Source organism: Anomaloglossus baeobatrachus, chromosome 3 (genome assembly GCF_048569485.1).
Source record: "Anomaloglossus baeobatrachus isolate aAnoBae1 chromosome 3, aAnoBae1.hap1, whole genome shotgun sequence".
NCBI classification, from domain to species: domain Eukaryota; kingdom Metazoa; phylum Chordata; class Amphibia; order Anura; family Aromobatidae; genus Anomaloglossus; species Anomaloglossus baeobatrachus.
The window spans coordinates 504,650,096-504,668,300 of record NC_134355.1 but is presented as its reverse complement, the minus strand read 5'-3'; the positions used below and the strand labels follow the sequence as shown (position 1 = coordinate 504,668,300).

The 18,205-nt window shown below is 43.2% G+C and overlaps 1 protein-coding gene across 4 annotated transcripts in view; it reads left to right on the top strand.

The window, feature by feature from the left end:
• Nucleotides 1-18,205, top strand: part of SCHIP1 (schwannomin interacting protein 1) — a 709,310-nt gene that overhangs the window by 652,054 nt on the left and 39,051 nt on the right. Inside the window, exon 1 of one of the 4 annotated variants that reach the window (XM_075340677.1) lies at nt 1,953-2,179. The exons of the other annotated variants lie outside the window; for them this stretch is intronic. Coding sequence (XP_075196792.1) covers nt 2,150-2,179 — 30 coding nt within the window. The 5' untranslated portion in view covers nt 1,953-2,149. Of the gene's footprint in view, nt 1-1,952; nt 2,180-18,205 lie in introns of those variants that run through there. 4 annotated transcript variants of the gene reach the window in all.

Below are 18,205 nucleotides of genomic sequence, written 5' to 3'. Positions count from 1 at the left end.
ACATGTCTAGCTGATATTGTTAAGGAGTTCTCTGGTCAACAGTGAAAAGTCTGTAGTCACTCTGTATGACTGCAGATTTGTGAATCCTCTCAGCGCATACCCTGTGTGCAGCAAAGATTTGTGTCTGTGCTGGAAATGGCAGCCAAGTATGCAATTTACTCTGTGCTAGAATCTGACTAGTAAATGCGGCCTCGCTCAATCCACTTGTATGTTAAAGGGAGTCTGCCACCAGTGTTTTGCCACCCAATCTAAGAGCATCATAATGTAGGGGCGGAGATCCTGATTCCAGCAATGTGCCACTTACTGGGCTGCTTAGTGTAGTTTTGATAAAATCACGGTTTTATTAGCAGGACATTATTATTAGAGGACTCTTTGTGCTGCAGGTAGTCCAGCATATTCATGAGCTTTGTATAACTCCACCCACAACACTGATTACAGTGTACACAGAAAACTGCCAATCAGTGTTGTGCACGGGGTTACAGAGCTACACGTTCAAATAACTGCTAGAGAAAACTTTAATTTATTAAAATAACATCAGGCAGCCCAATAAGTGACACATCGCTGGAATCAGGGTCTCTGTTCCTACATCATGCTGCTCTCATATGGGATGGCAAAAACCTGTTGACAAATTCCCTTTAACATTGTTTTTTTGTAAACCCCTGACAGAGCCTTTAAGATCACTTCTCATCTTTTCTATAGAGCAGAGGTGACTTTGGGAATCTGATAAGGGAACTGTGCACATTTTACCTATATTTTTTTTTGGATTTGTGGCTGCCATTCCTGGCCAGTACTAGCCCGGCACCAGACCATGTTGTACACATTCCTTCACTTTGCTCCATTCTGCTCTGTGTGCTGACAATAGCCCTGTCTGACCAATGGGAGAGGGGTGATTAGTAAAGGGCACAGTCCCGGGCATGGCTATTGAAAGGATTGTTTAGTCAGTGCAGGAATGTGTGCCGGGCTGTGTGTGAAAGGCAGAAGGGACTTTCTCATTCATTCTTTCTGTATATGTTGTGAAGGGCGACAGCTGATTGTATTCAGCATCCCATAATACGAGGCAAAGCTTTAGCATTGCATCTGAATCTCAATGACATTCTTTTAAAGCTCCAAATTCTAAATCATCTTTATTTTTTTGAAACTTTTTTTTTTACATATTATGGAGAGATGAAGCAAGATGGGATGCTGTTGCCAAAGGCGAAGTGAATAGCGACTTTCACTAATAATTAGAACAAGGACATATAAACTGTGGCACAGTGAAGTGGAAAGGACAGAGGATGCCGGTTACATAACATCGCTGGTGGCTCCTCGCTCACATGGACCGGGTGCTACAGGCTCATGTCCCAGCACAAATCATCTCGTCTCTGAATCATATCTCACAAGAAAGGCACTTTCCATACAACGGACATTACCAGATTTCCATGCACTAGCGCCGTGGGGTCCTCTTAAAGGTTGGGTATCCCTAAACCAGAGCCGCGGGAATTCTCCTGGTCCTCTTCTTATATAGTAAATAGGATATAGATAATGGAATAATTTAGGCAATTTACTATTGTCATTTGTAAATGTTTTCTGTGTAAAACCAAATATGTCTTGGGCGACCGTATAATTAGTGTGGCATGTTTTAACCCCTAAGCTTCTTCATTCTTTACACCATCTGTGGTCATTTACATGTCCATAAACAGTTTTTTGGCAGAGTCTCTCATGATTGATGACGGGGTTATTTATGGTTATTTTAACCTCGCTAATATTTTATTTTTCTCTTTTTCCTTTTTAATGAGCGAAAATTTTCCACACCAGTTAACTGCCTTCATGAGTCCCAAAAGGTCAGCGCAGCCTCAGCCTTTCCTTTGTGTCCACGGAATAATTGGCCAATTGTGTAAGTGATGAGCTCGCCCTCCCTCCCCCATCTCTGTCCCAACTATATGTTGTATTAAGCCTCATCACCCGCTCCCAGAGGAGAGCAGATCTGCCTGCGTCTGTGGAGAGAGCAGTGCTAGTGCGCAGGTTGGAACAGCAGAGGCAGCATCCATTTTAATCTGCAGACAGCCTCCTCGCCCTGTAGGGCGTTCTTTCGGTCCCGTCTTCGGATGCAGTAATCCCTGTCTGGTGTTTGCATCATCTTTGATCTCCTCTTGCTGTATGATGCTCTGAGATGGTACACCAGGAAAATTGTGCATATCAGGTAAGAATCCAGCATGTACGCTCTGCTGTATCCATCACTAAGGCAAGGCCTGTGCACGGAGGAGACTGCAGCGTGTGCTGTTATGTTGCCTCTGACATAACATCATGGCTATTGCATTACGACCGGTGCTACCTGCTTTATACACCACACAGCCTCGCCTTTAGCTCTTACGAGAATTGCACTAGCCATGAGTGCATGGATGCGAGTCCGTCGTGTGCACCACCGTGTGAATAAATCCGATGCATGCTGCTTACGAGTGTATCCAATATATTATTACATATTTATCCATCAGATGGAATACTATAATTGTAATATTCCTGACGTCATTTATGAAACGATTAGAAATCATAATGAACATGTTAAACACATATATGTTTCTGTTCTGTTATTTACATGTTTTGCTCTTAGGATATATTATTCTTTACGTTAATTAAAACTTCTTTTTTCCCATAATTCGTGTGCCTTTTGCCATGTATAGATGAGTCACTCAGCGGTAATTGTCATTTTAGTGTTGTTAATAAAAGAATTATAGGGAAATTAGGCAGACATAAGCCAAGACTCCATGATTATAGCGGGCTATAAAGGAAAGATCACAGTGTTCGCGTGCATTCGCGGTTGTAATTGTTCATAGTCCTATAATGGTGGCTACCAAGCACCCGGAAAGTATGAAGTGCTTAAAAAAACCCGAACAATTCAGTTTATGTCCAAATATTATTTACTTGGAGTCCTGCAATGCTTAGACATCTGCACTTGGTCAAAAATGGCCCCCCCCTGCTTATAATATGTGGCAGAGGCAGTGTCTACAGATGGATGGAGGGTTCTTGGCTTTGCTTGGTTAACAGATTGGCAGGGCAGTGAGATTCCGGGAGATTTTCACATTGCAAGCCGTAAGTTAGTGATTTACAGTGAAATAATGTCCCCCGCTATTCTTTACCCATAGAACCACTTTTAGGGGATGTTACAAATCTCTGCTGTGATATTTATATTCGTGTTACAGGTAGCAATAATGAAAATATTAGGAATTCTAACAAATTACAATCTAATACTCAAATATTCTGATTTTAGTATTTGCATTTTTAGTTTAAACTTTTTCAACCCTACTATTTGTCATAACTTGGAAGCCATTTACAATCATATATACATGTTTGCCTTACACATATTGCTTATGTAAAGTATTTACTTACAACAAACTTACTTAAATAAATTGTATATGCGAATTTAAGAAACTTAAATTTTAGGTACCGGCGCGTTATTCTCCAATTCCTGGGAAAGATGCAGAACAGTGTATGACAGTGCTGTGAGATGAGAGCTGTAGTGTGCAATAAGCACTTGTCACATATACCACTGTGCATTATTCCCTGGTACCAGGGATTTATGCAGAGTGATGTTTATCATGACACTCAGCTCTGCTCTACTCCCGCCCATTGTTGGCAGTTAGATGTGTGTGACCTGGTAAGACACTCATTTTACTTTATAACTCAGAGAAAGCCTATTCTGACATTCTCTGCTGGCATTTTGTTTATCTTTTCCCCGTGAATCATGCCTCTTAATTAAGGTCGGGCAATGTCACATAAGGTAAAAAGTAAACGCCCCCAGTGAAGAAGTGAACATCCCCCCCTATAGTTATAGTGAAAATTAACATAAAAAGTTGACAAGCCGATATCACCGAGACACAGATGAGAAATATAGGAAAATATTTTCGATCAGATTTTCTGCCACTTCTTCATGATGAGGCCAGTTTAGCACATGAAATGTGGTTAAAAACAAAAAACGAGCAAACATGGCAGAATTGATCCAGAAATTGATTTATCAGCATTGGATTAATTCTATTCTATTCTAATTGTGCATTGATTTCAACAAACCCTATTCAATGAAAAAAGACAGTTGTAAATAGTTCTGCAACAAAGCTGCTGTGTGTGAACATACCTTTTAAATACAAAAATGTAGGCCTCTTTCTATTGGAGCGAACCTGATGAAGGGCGCTCCCGCTAGACTAAGTTCACACACGGAAGAAGGAATTTGCTGCAGGAAAATCTGCATGTAATGGTGAGAAAAATCTGACCCAAATACAACATATATAATCAGGTCTGGAGTTTGCAAGAAAGTTGCACAGATTCTTTTTTGTTCCTGAACAATGATTGAGGTTTCTGTGAAATCCCACAGTCAATGGTACAGAAATCAGCACCAAAAATCTTGGAAAATTATGCTATGTGCAAAGTAAAGGTGACGGAGATTCAGACTGGTCTCTAGGCAACCGTACAACACGGAAGCCTTTGCAGGAAAACTCTTTGCATCATACTGTTGCCAAGGCAACCAGACGACCTGCTCTTCTGGTGGCAACTCCGCTCCTTCCCTTATATATTACTGGCAAAAGATAACACCACAGTAGTGCCATGAAATACGCTCCAATCTCTGTCGTATCAAAGCATCTCTTTAGACTGCGTTGAGTTGGGGGTAACCCTTTACACTGGCATTCTCCCTTGGTGGTCTCTGACTCCCTTTAGCGTCAAAAATTCAAATAGAAGTGGACTCCCGCGCTGTCGTAAGAAGATGGTCAGCGGTAATGGTCAAATGTGATTTTATTACGCATTTCAGAGATCACATCTCCTTCCTCAGATAAATCACACATGTACATGATTTATCTGAGGAAGGAGACATGATCTCTGAAATGCGTAATAAAATCACGTTTGACCATTACCGCTGACCATCTTCTTACGACAGCGCGGGAGTCCACTTCTATTTGAATTTTTGACGCTAACTCCTCGTGGTGTCTGCTGCAGCTATAACTTACACGCTTTCAATAGCAGTTGTGACTATTTTCACAACTGTATCAGGTGAGCACATCTGATTTTTCCTACAAACGTTTGTAACGTTAGTACCCTATTAGCGCCTTTTGTCTTTTCAGTTTGTTTTACTCTGAATCCCTTTGTCATGCTCCATCCTTTCAGGACATGATGCCTTTTTTTAGATATTTGTGACCAGTGGTTTATATTTTGGAGATGGGACATTGATCCAGGGAACTAGTCTGATTGCCATCTGTGGAGTCGGGAGGAATTTTCTGCAATTAGCATCTGCCTTAGGCCCCTTCACACGTCAATGATACTGGTATTTATGTTGCAGTTTTGATACATACCAGAATCACGGACATACGTAGGAACCATAAAATCAATGGGTCTGCGCACACATCAGTGATTTTTCTCTGACCTGTTTCCATGCAGCGCACACATGTGTCCGTGTGTTCCGGACAGAGACAAGTCTGTTTTTTACTGGCATCACTGATGTCCCATGGACCAAACAATGGTGTGATCCGTGAAACATGTACCAGAAAAATCACATACATTTAAAATAAAAAGCTTTTTAAACTCTCCCGTCTCCAGCGATGCTGTCTTAAACCACTGCGGTCTCCTGCTTCCCCAGGCCGGCTAATTACGCTCATACATATGCACTGCACAGCCGACCCAGAAGCAGCAGAGGCGTGACAGTGGCGGCTGGAGACAGCATCATGGGAGATATCAGCACCACGGACAGCAGGAGCATGGACAGGTGAGTATAAGTGCCTGATCTCCGCTAAAATCACAGCACATGGAGGGACATACGCAACTTTATCAAGTCAGTGAAAAACGTGTGTGTTTTTAACTGAGGTGTGAAGGGGTCCTTATGGGGTTTTTGCCTTCATCTGGATCAACAAATTAGGTTATGGCTGGAATTCGATAGTTTTATGCCATTTTTTATTTATTTTATTTAAAACCTTAAAGGGATATTCTGAAGTTTGAAAGTCATACAGTTCTCGGGATGGTGGTGGACCCTAAGGGACAGAACCCAGCGAGCAGGAAGTTATCCTCTGTGCTATGAATTACATATGGATTAAGGCACACCAGCGATTTTCCACACTGACCGATGGTCCACATAAGAAAATCACAGCCTATTTGTAAATTGCAGTGAGCTCCTGCACCCGTCCACTATGCCGATAAACACATGGCCAATTTACTTTCTGATTTTTCATACAGTCCAAGCCTAATGTGTGTATTTTGCCTGGGCTGTCCCATAGGATGGCCTACTTTTGTATGTGGACAGAATTCTTTTTTTTTTTAGGTTGTTACTATTACTATTTTACTGTTGACAAATTTTTACAAAATAATTTTTTATGGCATTGCAAAAATAAGTACCATATATACTTGAGTATATACCAATTTTTTCAGCCTATTTTTTGATGCTGAAAACGCCCCCCTCAGCTTATACTCAAGTGAGGGTCCCACAAAAAATTATTCTCACCTGTCCTCCATTCCCACGGTGTCCTCTTACCTGCTTCTTGCGGACCGCAGGCACAGGGGTCGCCACTGTTGTCGTTAGCGCTTTACTTCATTTGAATGATTTGTGGCACTGCAAAGCATTCAACTGAAGTAAAGCACTGACGACAACAGCGGCGGCCCCGTGCATTGACTGAGATCATCGAGGGGTCTATGTGCCTGCGGTCCGCAAGAAGCAGGAAAGAGGACACCGCAGGTACAAAGGACAGGAAGAATAATTGTTTGAGAGTGTATGTGAACAACAGCGTAATGGGGGACAAGAAGGGGACCGGAATAAGGACATTAATAAATGATGGGGAACATTACTAGAGGGCTCATTACTACAGGGGCAATATGTGAACATTAGTATAGGAGACAACATGGGCACATTACTACCAGTAGCTGCTGCATTTCCCACCATAAGCTTATACTCGAGTCAATATGTCTTCCCAGTTTTTTGTGCTAATATTAGGTGCTTTGGCTTATACTCGAGTATATACGGTAAATAACAACATAGTATTTAAGTTAATTGTTTGTAAGTCCAAGTGGGTGTTATTGGATACTTTTCACTGGGAGCCTGTACTACTTCTCCCTGTATAAGTTGCTATCTCATAACACCCACTTGGACTTAACAAAAGTTAACTCATTAGATGCTACTTTGTTTGCGAATATCGCCACAAAGGAGGGGCAAAATTTAAAAGAAAATGTTTTATTCCTCGCTGCAGCCACTAAGACATTGTGTCAATAAAAAAGAGCAAGCTTCGGCACACTCAAATAAGAGAATATGAAATAAAAAAAAAAATTTCAGGTGATTTTATTGCAAGGCACAAAAAAGGGTTTATCAATTACACCGACGTTTCAGCTCGTAGAGCTTTTATCAAGGTGGTACTAAAAAAGATGTATAAGGACATGGACCATACATTAGATGGATCAATTGGATCAAAATGTGGTTGTGGAATGATGCCTATTGCTGCAATAATACAAGTAGGTGTGAAAAGGAATGGTGATGATGCCAATATACACTGGCGAAAAGTGATGCTGTCCTTGGCAATAGTCCTCAAAGGAAAATAGAAAGTTTGGGAGCCGAAGAGCATGAATCGCCTATGGCGTCACAGAGGGGTATTTTAATAGCAACCGTCAATACAGGCTTAGTGCAATGGAAATCCTAAAGGTAAGTGTGTAAGTGTGAGAATCTCTCCAGGTTGATTGAACCATATAATGCATATCAGATCCACATTCAAATCAGGCTGTGGTATGCTTCAAGGAGACCATTGGAAGTGCCTATGAACGGAGTCATTGGGGAACAGGGTGTGCACTCTTAAACGCCAGGGGACAGCAGGAGAGAAAACTTTCTATTTTCCTCTGAGGACTATTGCCAAGGACAGCATCACTTTTCGCCAGTGTATATTGGCATCATCACCATTCCTTTTCACACCTACTTGTATTATTGCAGCAATAGGCATCATTCCACAACCACATTTTGATCCAATTGATCCATCTAATGTATGGTCCATGTCCTTATACATCTTTTTTAGTACAACCTTGATAAAAGCTCTACGAGCTGAAACGTCGGTGTAATTGATGAACCTTTTTTTGTGCCTTGCAATAAAATCACCTGAACATTTTTTTTTCATTTCATATTCTCTTATTTGAGTGTGCCGAAGCTTGCTCTTTTTTATTGACTACTAATTTTCTTCTGAGCACCTCTCTATACCAGTAGTTAGTGCAGCCAGGCTGACTTTCTGTAGACTAAGGCCGGTTTCACACATCCGGCTTTTCACCGGTTTGCCGGATCCGGAGCTCTCCCATACAGTGACTACAGTACAGTGACAGCGCAACAAGCGCCGGTCACATGCTGTCATGTGACCGCCGCATGTGACCCGGAAGTTACAGCGCTGTCACTGTACTGTATTGTCTGTACGGGAGAGCGCCGGATCCGGCAAACCGGTGAAAAGTCGGATGTGTGAAACCGGCCTAAGACATTGTGTGTCTAATTCAACATGAAAAATTTGGTGAAAGATCAAAATGCACCAAATGACTGCGTGAAGGAGGCTATAGCAGGTTTCTGTTAGGTGTAATTGTATATTAAGTTTGTTTGGCTTGGTGCAGTTCTTTCGTTTCATCTGTAGTCACATTAACTTTTTGAGTTAATTGTTTTCTTCGTGTTTTGCAGTTACATAACTGTTTTGTATGGAGGGCACTACCTCAAAATCTATTTTCGAGCAGTTGCTAATATATTCCTAGCACTGCGTTCACATGAACAGATTTTCCACAATAGCAGAGTTCCTGTGTCAGATGGCAGTGAGTAGCTTTTGGTGTAAATGCCAGCCATCACGCCTTTCTTCTGTAAATTGTTCCCTTGCTGTGCCACTCATGCACCTTTTATACCGTAGATCTGGTATGTTGCGGTGCAATAATTAGGTGGCCGTCGTAGTCAGATTCACCTGTCACCAGAACGAATCAACACTTATAATCACAGGTAAATTATAGTTTCTTGGCAGGCTGGTACAATAAACACACTTAATTTCAGGGTTTCTATTTTTCACTATCTCCTGCTGTTGAAAACAAATGGCTTTAATATTGTAGCCTTTGTCTGTTGTTTCAAGAGCAAAGAGTGGACGTGAAGTCAGTGATTTGATTTTTAGCAAAACACATTTATTGTCTGGACGTAAACTATCCACCTTTGTTCTTAGGTAAATGGTGGACTTGGCTCTTGGTGGAGAATGTAAGTAGCTGTCCACCGGTGGGTTGTCTCAGTGTGAAGAGCAATCTATAGTGACCAGGCGGCTGTACACCGCAGTCCTGTTAGCAGGAGCCACCATGAGGCTATGTGCACACAACATCTTTTTCAGGCAGATTTCCCCTGAAAAAACTCAAAAATACTAAAAGGAATGAACATATGTATTACAATGTCAAAATGACTTGCTGTGTGTATGTTCAGTCTTTCATTTTCAAGCTTCTTTAACAGATTCAGACTTCAAAAGCAGCTAAAAAGGTGACCTGTATGTTATATTCTTACAGCAGCATCGCTAGTTTAAAAGAAACACCAGCGGCAGTGATCAGGAGACAACTAAAAAGACATTGTGTATCCATACATCCTATGCACAAGGCATTAAAGGGAACCTGTCAGGTACAATATGCACTAAGGACCATGAGCAGTTCTGGGTGTGTGCCGCCCCTTCAGCGGTCCAAACGCTCGGATCCGGGGGTAATGATTACTCGAGGCTCGAGGGTCTCCGGACCCGGGGGCTTGGGGGCCACACTCAAATGGAAGAGGGGGTATTTACAGGGGATAGGTATATAGTTCGTGACACCACCGTTGGTAGTACCCGGGGTGATGGAGTGGGGCAGCAAGATGTTACCTTTCACAGGTAGGGGAAGGCCCCCGGGACTTTGGATGGTGACTCAGTCGGGTACTCACTCAGCAATGAAGCAGACGCTGACAACAGGGTAAACCAAGTCTCTGACTGCCGCTGTCTCCTGAGGGGAGCTCGTCCGGGTCCCGTCTCCTGCAGCACTGCCTGGTGGTCTGTGACCTGCCTCCTGGCACATTAGTTTTAAAGTGTCCTTTGTGGCCCGTCAGCTTGGAGCTTTCCAGGCTCCGCTCCCCACTATGGCTTAGTGAAGGAGCCTGCTCTCAGGAGCTCACGCTTGGGATTTCAGTGGGCCGCTTGTTTGGAAAGCCCATACCTCTCACCCATACAGGTCCTGTTCTCCGCAGGTTAATTGCCGGGTCGCCTGAAGCTTCTCCCCGACCTAGGGTCCGTGTACCCCATCAAGCCTTTGGTCCCGGACCGGTGATTAGGCCTAGGCTGCTGACTGTCCTCTAAGACAGGTCCCAGGCACCTAGCCTCAATCCCCTGCGACCTGTGGTCCGACTCCTCTAGGTCCAGACCACTGTCTGTGACCTAGTCTGCCTCTCTCCTGGGAGCTACAACTCCCAGCTTCCTCAGAGCTCCTCACAGCTCGAGGGCTACCACTGCTCTCTGGGGAGCTGCTACTCCCAGCTCCTCACTCACTGGGAGCTACTTTTGTTCTGCCTGTCATCTCTGCTCTGCACTTCCTACCTCGCTGACTTTCCCCGCCGTCCTACCACTCTGTCTGACCCCTAGGTCGACTGCCCTATTCCAGCTTAAGCAGCCAACTGGTGTGCCTGACAGGTGTGTAACTAGGAATTGTGAATGCTGGTGGAAGCAATACTGCAGGTTGGGTTCCCAGAACCATGGTGGGGTCAAGCCCTGCACGGGGAGAGAAAGATTGTGCAAAACCCTATGACGATCTGAATAGTCCAGGGCGTCACAGGTGCATATTGCTAATCCCTGCCTAACCGTCCCTGCATACACTAGCATAGATAAAGAGATCTTTAGAAAAAGTATTTCTAAAGATCATCTATGATATGCTAATGAGCGCAGGAACTAGTCACAAGGGCGTTAGTTCCTGCGCTCATTCTGCCCTCTTAGCATGTTAGCACGCCCACAGGGTATGCTGACATACTATTCGATGCCCCCTGCCCAGCATCATCGGCAGTGACGCACGTACCTGTGTCCGTTGCACCACCTAAGAACGCTGGGCATAGGATTAGTGCGCATGATCAGGAGTCCCCAGCACTTCCAGTCATGCACAATACACCAGTTTGAAGGCGGGATGCGTACACCCAGCTCCATACTGCGCATGATCGGAAGTCCGGGGGTCATGCGTACTGAGCCAAAATTCAGCGTCGGGCGCAGTGGCAGCGGAGAGGTGAGTGAGATCATCCTCTGACGCTGCACATTCATTAGCATGTTAGCATAACCACAAGGGCGTGTTTACATGCTAAGGGGGGCCGACTAGCCAAGGGAAGTAACGCTCTTGCGACTAGTCGGTGGCCACATTAGCATATAATGAATGATCTTTAGAAATATTTTTTCTAAAGATCTCTTTATCTATGCTAGTGTATACAGGGACGGTTAGGCAGGGATTAGCAATATGCACCAGAACTGCTCGTGGTTCTGGATGCATATTGCACCTGACAGGTTCCCTTTAAAGAGAACATATCCACATGATTTTAAGTATAGGATTACTGATTTGGCTGTGTAGTTGCATCTCTGCAATTCAAAATAATACCTTCTTGTAGAGATAGACCCTATACAGATTAGGCTGGAAGTGCATTGAGTCAGGTTAATGCACCTGAAAGAAACAGCCCAAGTGCACTGCCCTGCCCACAAGGCACTCCCATTTTTGCGTATTGCTCCTCCACTATTCTTCTCATCAGTGGTAAATCGGTCTATACAAACAAAAGGTCCATTTTTATTGGAGGACAAGCGCCTATACGGCTGTACCACTGCCTCCATAAGTAAAACGGTGCGGACATGTTCCCTTTAACGATTAGCAGGCTTTATTCAAAATAACTGTATTTAATAACGTATATTTATTTCCAAACTACAGACTGGACAATTCTTCGCAAAGTTCAAATGTAGCTTCTGTTTGTGCAGCAGATCTTTACATCCTTTTAATATTTATCTTAAGAAATGCTACTTCCTATCAGCCATGTTCACTTATGTGGGGGTGATATGTCTATCAGCCAGACACACACATAAGTCTAGCAGACAACCCTGCCCCACCATTTCTCTTTAGGAGGCCATTCATATTAACCTTACATGAACCATTTCCTCCATTATCGGGATCGGTCAACCATCCAATGTATATAAATTGTTTGATTGACACATGTTTGGTCTTTTATGGGAATGGCAAAAGGATCAAGCATGTTGGCTAAGAGATAAGCTGCTACTCGCATCTGATATCAAGAACATATAAATGTTCTACCGAACCGAATATGCATGTATATAGGAAGTATAGTAGAAATTGCTGCCGGCTGAACGTGTGGTGGGCCAAGACCTATTGACCGTGTGTGCCCATCCATAGACATACTCTACATAACTGAATTCATGCTTGGAGCTCTGGGTATAGATATATTTTAACAGGTACTGATGACACAAATTCTTTCTTGGAGACTGATTGAGCATGTGCAATTACTTCTTTGCTGAGATAAGGTTCAGCATTTTTCCTTGATTCAGGAAAATCTGACTGAGGGCCTTACCTTACCGTACCGACCACAACCCAAAACCCCCTTTTCCTGACTTCTTAACCTATAATTAAGACATAAAGACTGTGTGACATTGGATGTAAAAGGCCACAGCAGCCCCATTTATTAATTAACAATATAAACAATAACATTTTCACACATCAATATAATACCCCCTCTTTTTCTGGTGCTTGTTATTATTGGGTTAAGTGAAGGTTCCCCTTGTAATCGATTGCAACACCAGCTCCACCACGTGCCCTCAGCTGCAATACACTGGCTCAATGACACCCAGCCGAGAGTTGCCCAACCAATGTCTCACTGAGACCAAGCCCAGCAGGGACCCCCATCAACCATACCGTTGCACAATCTGAGGTAACCCATTCCTGCACTGGGTTCCCCCCCTCGCTCTTTTGTGCAATCCACCAACTTTAAATACCCCCCTTCTTTGCGCCTGCTGCGACAAAGTCAACACCTCTTCATCTCTCTATGTCGATCTCCAAAAGTTCCAAAAATAAGGCGGGTGGGCGGGATGATTCTGGACGTCTGCCAGCTATCAAAGACAACCCCCCACTCCAAAGCCCTGCGCTATATATTACCCTATAACTGCCCTCCCCTTGTTCAATCATAGGGTCCTACAACCCAACAGCCCCTATGACCCCACCCTCCAATTTTTCCGCACAATGTGCAATCTCAACTTAACCCCTTGCTATATCCAGAGGCCTATCAGCCCTCCTTAGTTATGCTGACTTCCCTTAAGCCCAGGGGTGGCATTCAAATTTTTAACAGGTTCTTTGTAAACCCCGACCATTCTGTAATCACACCCATTCTGTAACCACACCCATTTTGTTAGCCACACCCATTTTCACGCACTTTCCTCAACCAAAAAATCCAAGTAATTTAAAGTATAATCTCTTCCCCTTCTTCCCTTCCTCTACCTTCGCTCCCCTGTCCAGCACCAGTTGTTCCCGTCACTGTCAGTCATATTGTATTAAACGTTTTTTCTACAATTTTTAAAAATTATTACTAATGGAGCCCTGCTAAAATTGGAATGGGCGACCTTCCCCATACAGATCTCATCCCATGTGGCTGCTTTCCCCTACAGATCCCATCCCATGTGGTCTCTCCCCCCTGCAGATCCCATCCCATTATGTCCTCTTTCCCCCTGCAGATCCCATCCCATTATGGCCTCTTTCCCCCTGCAGATCCCATACCATTATGGCCTTTTTCCCCCTGCAGATCCCATCCCATTATGGCCTCTTTCCCCCTGCAGATCCCATCCCATTATGGCCTCTTTCCCCCTGCAGATCCCATCTCATTATGGCCTCTTTCCCCAGCAGATCCCATCTCATTATGGCCTCTTCCCCAGCAGATCCCATCCCATTATGGCCTCTTTCCCCAGCAGATCTCATCCCATGTGCTCTTTTGCCCCTGCAGATACTGTCCCATATGGCTCCTTTTCCCATATAGCTCCCATCTTATGTGGTCTCCTCTCCCCATATAGCTGTCATCTTATGTGGTCTCCTCTCCCTGCATCTTCAGCTCACTGAGCGCTTACCTGCCCCAAGCATCGGCGGCTGCTCCTCTGTCTGTCGTCCTTCTCCGCTTCTCGTCTCTGCACACTAACGCTGACAGACGTCAGGAGGAGGAGCTAACCCCCCCCCCCCACTGCCGTGACCTCTCTGCAGTGTCAGCGCGTCACTGCACACCGGGTCAGGGAACAGATAGTGCAGCGCGGAGGTACGGAGATTCATTTGTGTTAGAGTCTTAAAGAGACACTAACACAAATGAATACAGGAAACCGGATCGCCGGAGCTGTTTCTTGCCGGTTCGGGGAACCGGCTGCTATTTTAACAACTGGTTCTCCCGAACCGGACAGAACCGGCTAAATCCCACCCCTGCTTAAGCTCCTTTGGGGTGGGCAGTCCGGGCTGTCCTTTCTCAGGAGTCACAGTAATTAGATGCTCACCAATCACTTATGTATGGTATATCATATTTATATGCTATAAACACCAATGGGAAATCATCTTTAAAGAATTTTTTTAATAACTCCTTGAAATTCCAATAGGGAGCGTGTTAAATATCTTTTGATGTTTGCCTGTACCCTTTTTTGAACCGTAATGGCCAATTAGCATAGTCGAATAACACATTTTCCTTTAGTTGAAGTCCAATCTCTAATGAAAGAAGACCGTTCCACCTGTCCTGCCCCCAAATTGCTTTTTCAGGGATTACAATTGGAACTTTTGGTTCATCTTCAGCAGAATATCATATGGATGCCCTGATCTAAGTGCGACCTGTCCAGTTAATTCTTTGAAGGCACAGTGTAATATCCTGGGCTTGATGTGTAGCATAGAGGTAACATCTGGTGAGCAGAGGAATATTTGCCCTTCTGGCAGTGGCTATGAAGATATGCATCATTTCAGGAACCATTAGAACATCAGCACGGTAGTCACAGTAGCTGTCCTAATTATTTGTACAGTATTTGTGAAGCCTTTATGAAATCGCTGAAGGGCTGCTGAAGTGTTAACAAAAATTCCTTACTTGAAGTGGGAAATTTTGCGCTGAGTTTAGAAGTAGGTCAGACTGACCTGAGGAAATGTGACTGGTTTCTAGGAGCAAAGTGTCAGACTTCATCTCCGTATATTTAACATATACAGTCTCGTCAGCGTTCCTCAGTGTTATTTCATATTTAGGCAAGATTAGAGAAGAGATGTGGGGATTGGTGTGTGTGGCCTTGTGCTTTGTTTATATGGTATCTACGCAGATTCGATTCTATACTTGTATTTTTTGTTTTGTCATTTCCCTACTGTGCTCATTAATTAAATGTAACAGTCATCAATATAAATCATAAGAAAACGGTTCTTAAATCGCCTTAGTTTACAAATTAAGGTACCATGAGTCACGTCGTATGGCGCACAAATGTCAGATTCACATTGTGCTTTCTACACTATTCATAAAAACTCGCTTAAATGGCGTCCAAGGTGCCATATTTTGGACTGTTTCCTTCACTGAAGTTAGGGGCTTTGCCAGGGATAGGGCTGAATCCAGGTTTATGGGGGATTCACAATGGTCTCCTGAATAGGGACAAAGATTTGATGTGAGATAGGTCTTTCATGCAGATTTTGATGAAGGGTTGCTGTAGGTGCATTGCACAGGCTATAATTAGTTGTGAAAATCCACAGTTTGCTCTGATTTCTACAGAGATTTTAAAAACCTCATACACATTTATCATACTGTAAATTTCAGCATATTGTTATGCACTGAAAATCTAAGGCAATGCTGCCACATCTGACCAGTCTAAGGGGATCTGGCAATATGACTGATTCTCCTTAGCTTAGAGATTTTCCTATTACTAATGTGACCCCCTTTCATTTGTCCTAACTATTCCTAACTAACACTTTCCTGATATACTTCTGCTACCTACCCTGCTCCTGTAAGCTGATCTCTCTGTGGAACATATATTCCTATGTTGATGTTTTATCTTTGATCCTTCTGGTCTGGAGACCGGAATCAGAGCATCTGAGCTGGCCACGTTCTTTGTGGGGGCGGGGTTGCCTCTCTGTGAGTGACAGCAATCTGGGCGCGCATGCCCAGATCGTACTTCACTCTCCTCTCAGCCTGTTTTATAGTACAATGCTTTGATGTGCTGATCATTAGATAGTATATCACCCTGTGAACAAGATAAAAGGAAGTAGAGGGGCAACTGAAAAACTAAAATCCAAATATTTTCATAGGATTACATATTAAAAATCCATTGTAGATCAGGCATAAGAGACCTCTTAGGCCTGCTCCACAATGGACTTTTAATATGTAATTCTAATAAAATATGTGGATTTTAGTCCTTCAATTGCCCCTCTACTTCCTTTTATCTTATTTATGTTTACCTGTTAACCAGTCAGGAGGGGTACTTCGACATGATGAAGCTTAGCTGGATCTACAGTGCCTTGCGAAAGTATTCAACCCCCTTGAATTTTTCAACCCCTTGAATTTTTCAACTTTTTCCGACTATTCAGGCTTCAAACATAAAGATAAAAAATTAAAATTTTATGCTGAAGAATCAACAACAAGTGGGACACAATTGTGAAGGTGAACGATATTTATTGATTATTTTAAATTTTTGTAAAAAATAAAAAACAAAGTTGGGGCGTGCAATATTATTCGTCCCCTTTACTTTCAGTGCAGCAAACTCGCTCCAGAAGTTCATTGAGGAGCTCTGATTGATCCAATGTTGTCCTAAATGACTGATGATGATAAATATAATCCACCTGTGTGTAATGAAGTCTCCGTATAAATGCACCTGCTCTGTGATAGTCGCAGTCTTCTGTTTAAAGCACAGAGGGCATCATGAAGACCAAGGAACACAGCAGGCAGGTCCGTGATACTGTTGTGGAGAAGTTTAAACCCGGATTTGGTAGCAAAAAGATTTCCAAAACTTTAAACATCCCAAGAAGCACTGTGCAAGCGATCATATTGAAATGGAAGGAGTATCATACCACTGCAAATCTACCAAAACCCAGCCGTCCCTCAAAAATTTCATGTCAAACAAGGAAAAGACTGATCACAGATGCAGCCAAGAGGCCCATGATCACTCTGGATTAACTGCAGAGATCTACAGCTGAGGTGGGAGAGTCTGTCCATAGGACAACAATCAGTCGTACACTGCACAAATCTGGCCTTTATGGAAGAGTGGCAAGAAGAAAGCCATTTCTCAAAGATATCTATAAAAAGTGTTGTTCAAAGTTTGCCACAAGCCACCGGGGGGATACACCAAACATGTGGAAGAAGGTGCTCTGATCAGATGAAACCAAAATTTAACTTTTTAGGCACAATGCCAAACGATACCAAAAAGCAACACAGCTCATCACCCTGAACACACCATCCCCACTGTCAAACATGGTGGTGGCAACATCATGGTTTGGGCCTGTTTTTCTTCAGCAGGGACAAAATTAATGGGAAGATGGATATATCCAAATACACTACTATTCTTGCAGAAAATCTGTTGGAGTTTGCAAAAGACCTGAGACTGTGACGGAAATTTGTCTTTCAACAAGACAATGATCCAAAACATAAAGCAAAATCTACAATGGAATAGTTCACAAATAAACGTATCCAGGTGTTAGAATGGCCAAGTCTAAGTCCAGACCTGAATCCAATCGACAATCTGTGGAATGAGCTGAAAACTGCTGTTCATAAACGCTCTCCATCCAACCTCACTCAACTCCAGCTGTTTGCAAAGGAAGAATGGGCAAGAATTTCAGTCTCTCGATGTGCAAAACTGATGCACACATACCCCAAGCGACTTGCAGCTGTAATCGCAGCAAAAGGTGGCGCTACAAAGTATTAACTTAAAGGGGCCGAATAATATTGCACGCCCCAATTTTCAGTTTTTTATTTTTTACAAAAATTTAAAATAAGCAATGCATATCATTCACCTTCACAATTGTGTCCCACTTGTTATTGATTCTTCACCATAAAATTTAAAATTTTTATCTTTGTTTGAAGCCTGAAATGTGGGAAAAGGTTGAAAAATTCAAGGGGGACGAATACTTTCGCAAGGCACTGTAAGTTGCAATAAACTGTATGATTCTTTCTGGAACACCTTGTGATCGGCATGTTGCAGCACTTGTCACATGAAAGCACCGCACTGTAAAGCAGGCTGAGAGGAGAGTGAAGTGTGATGTG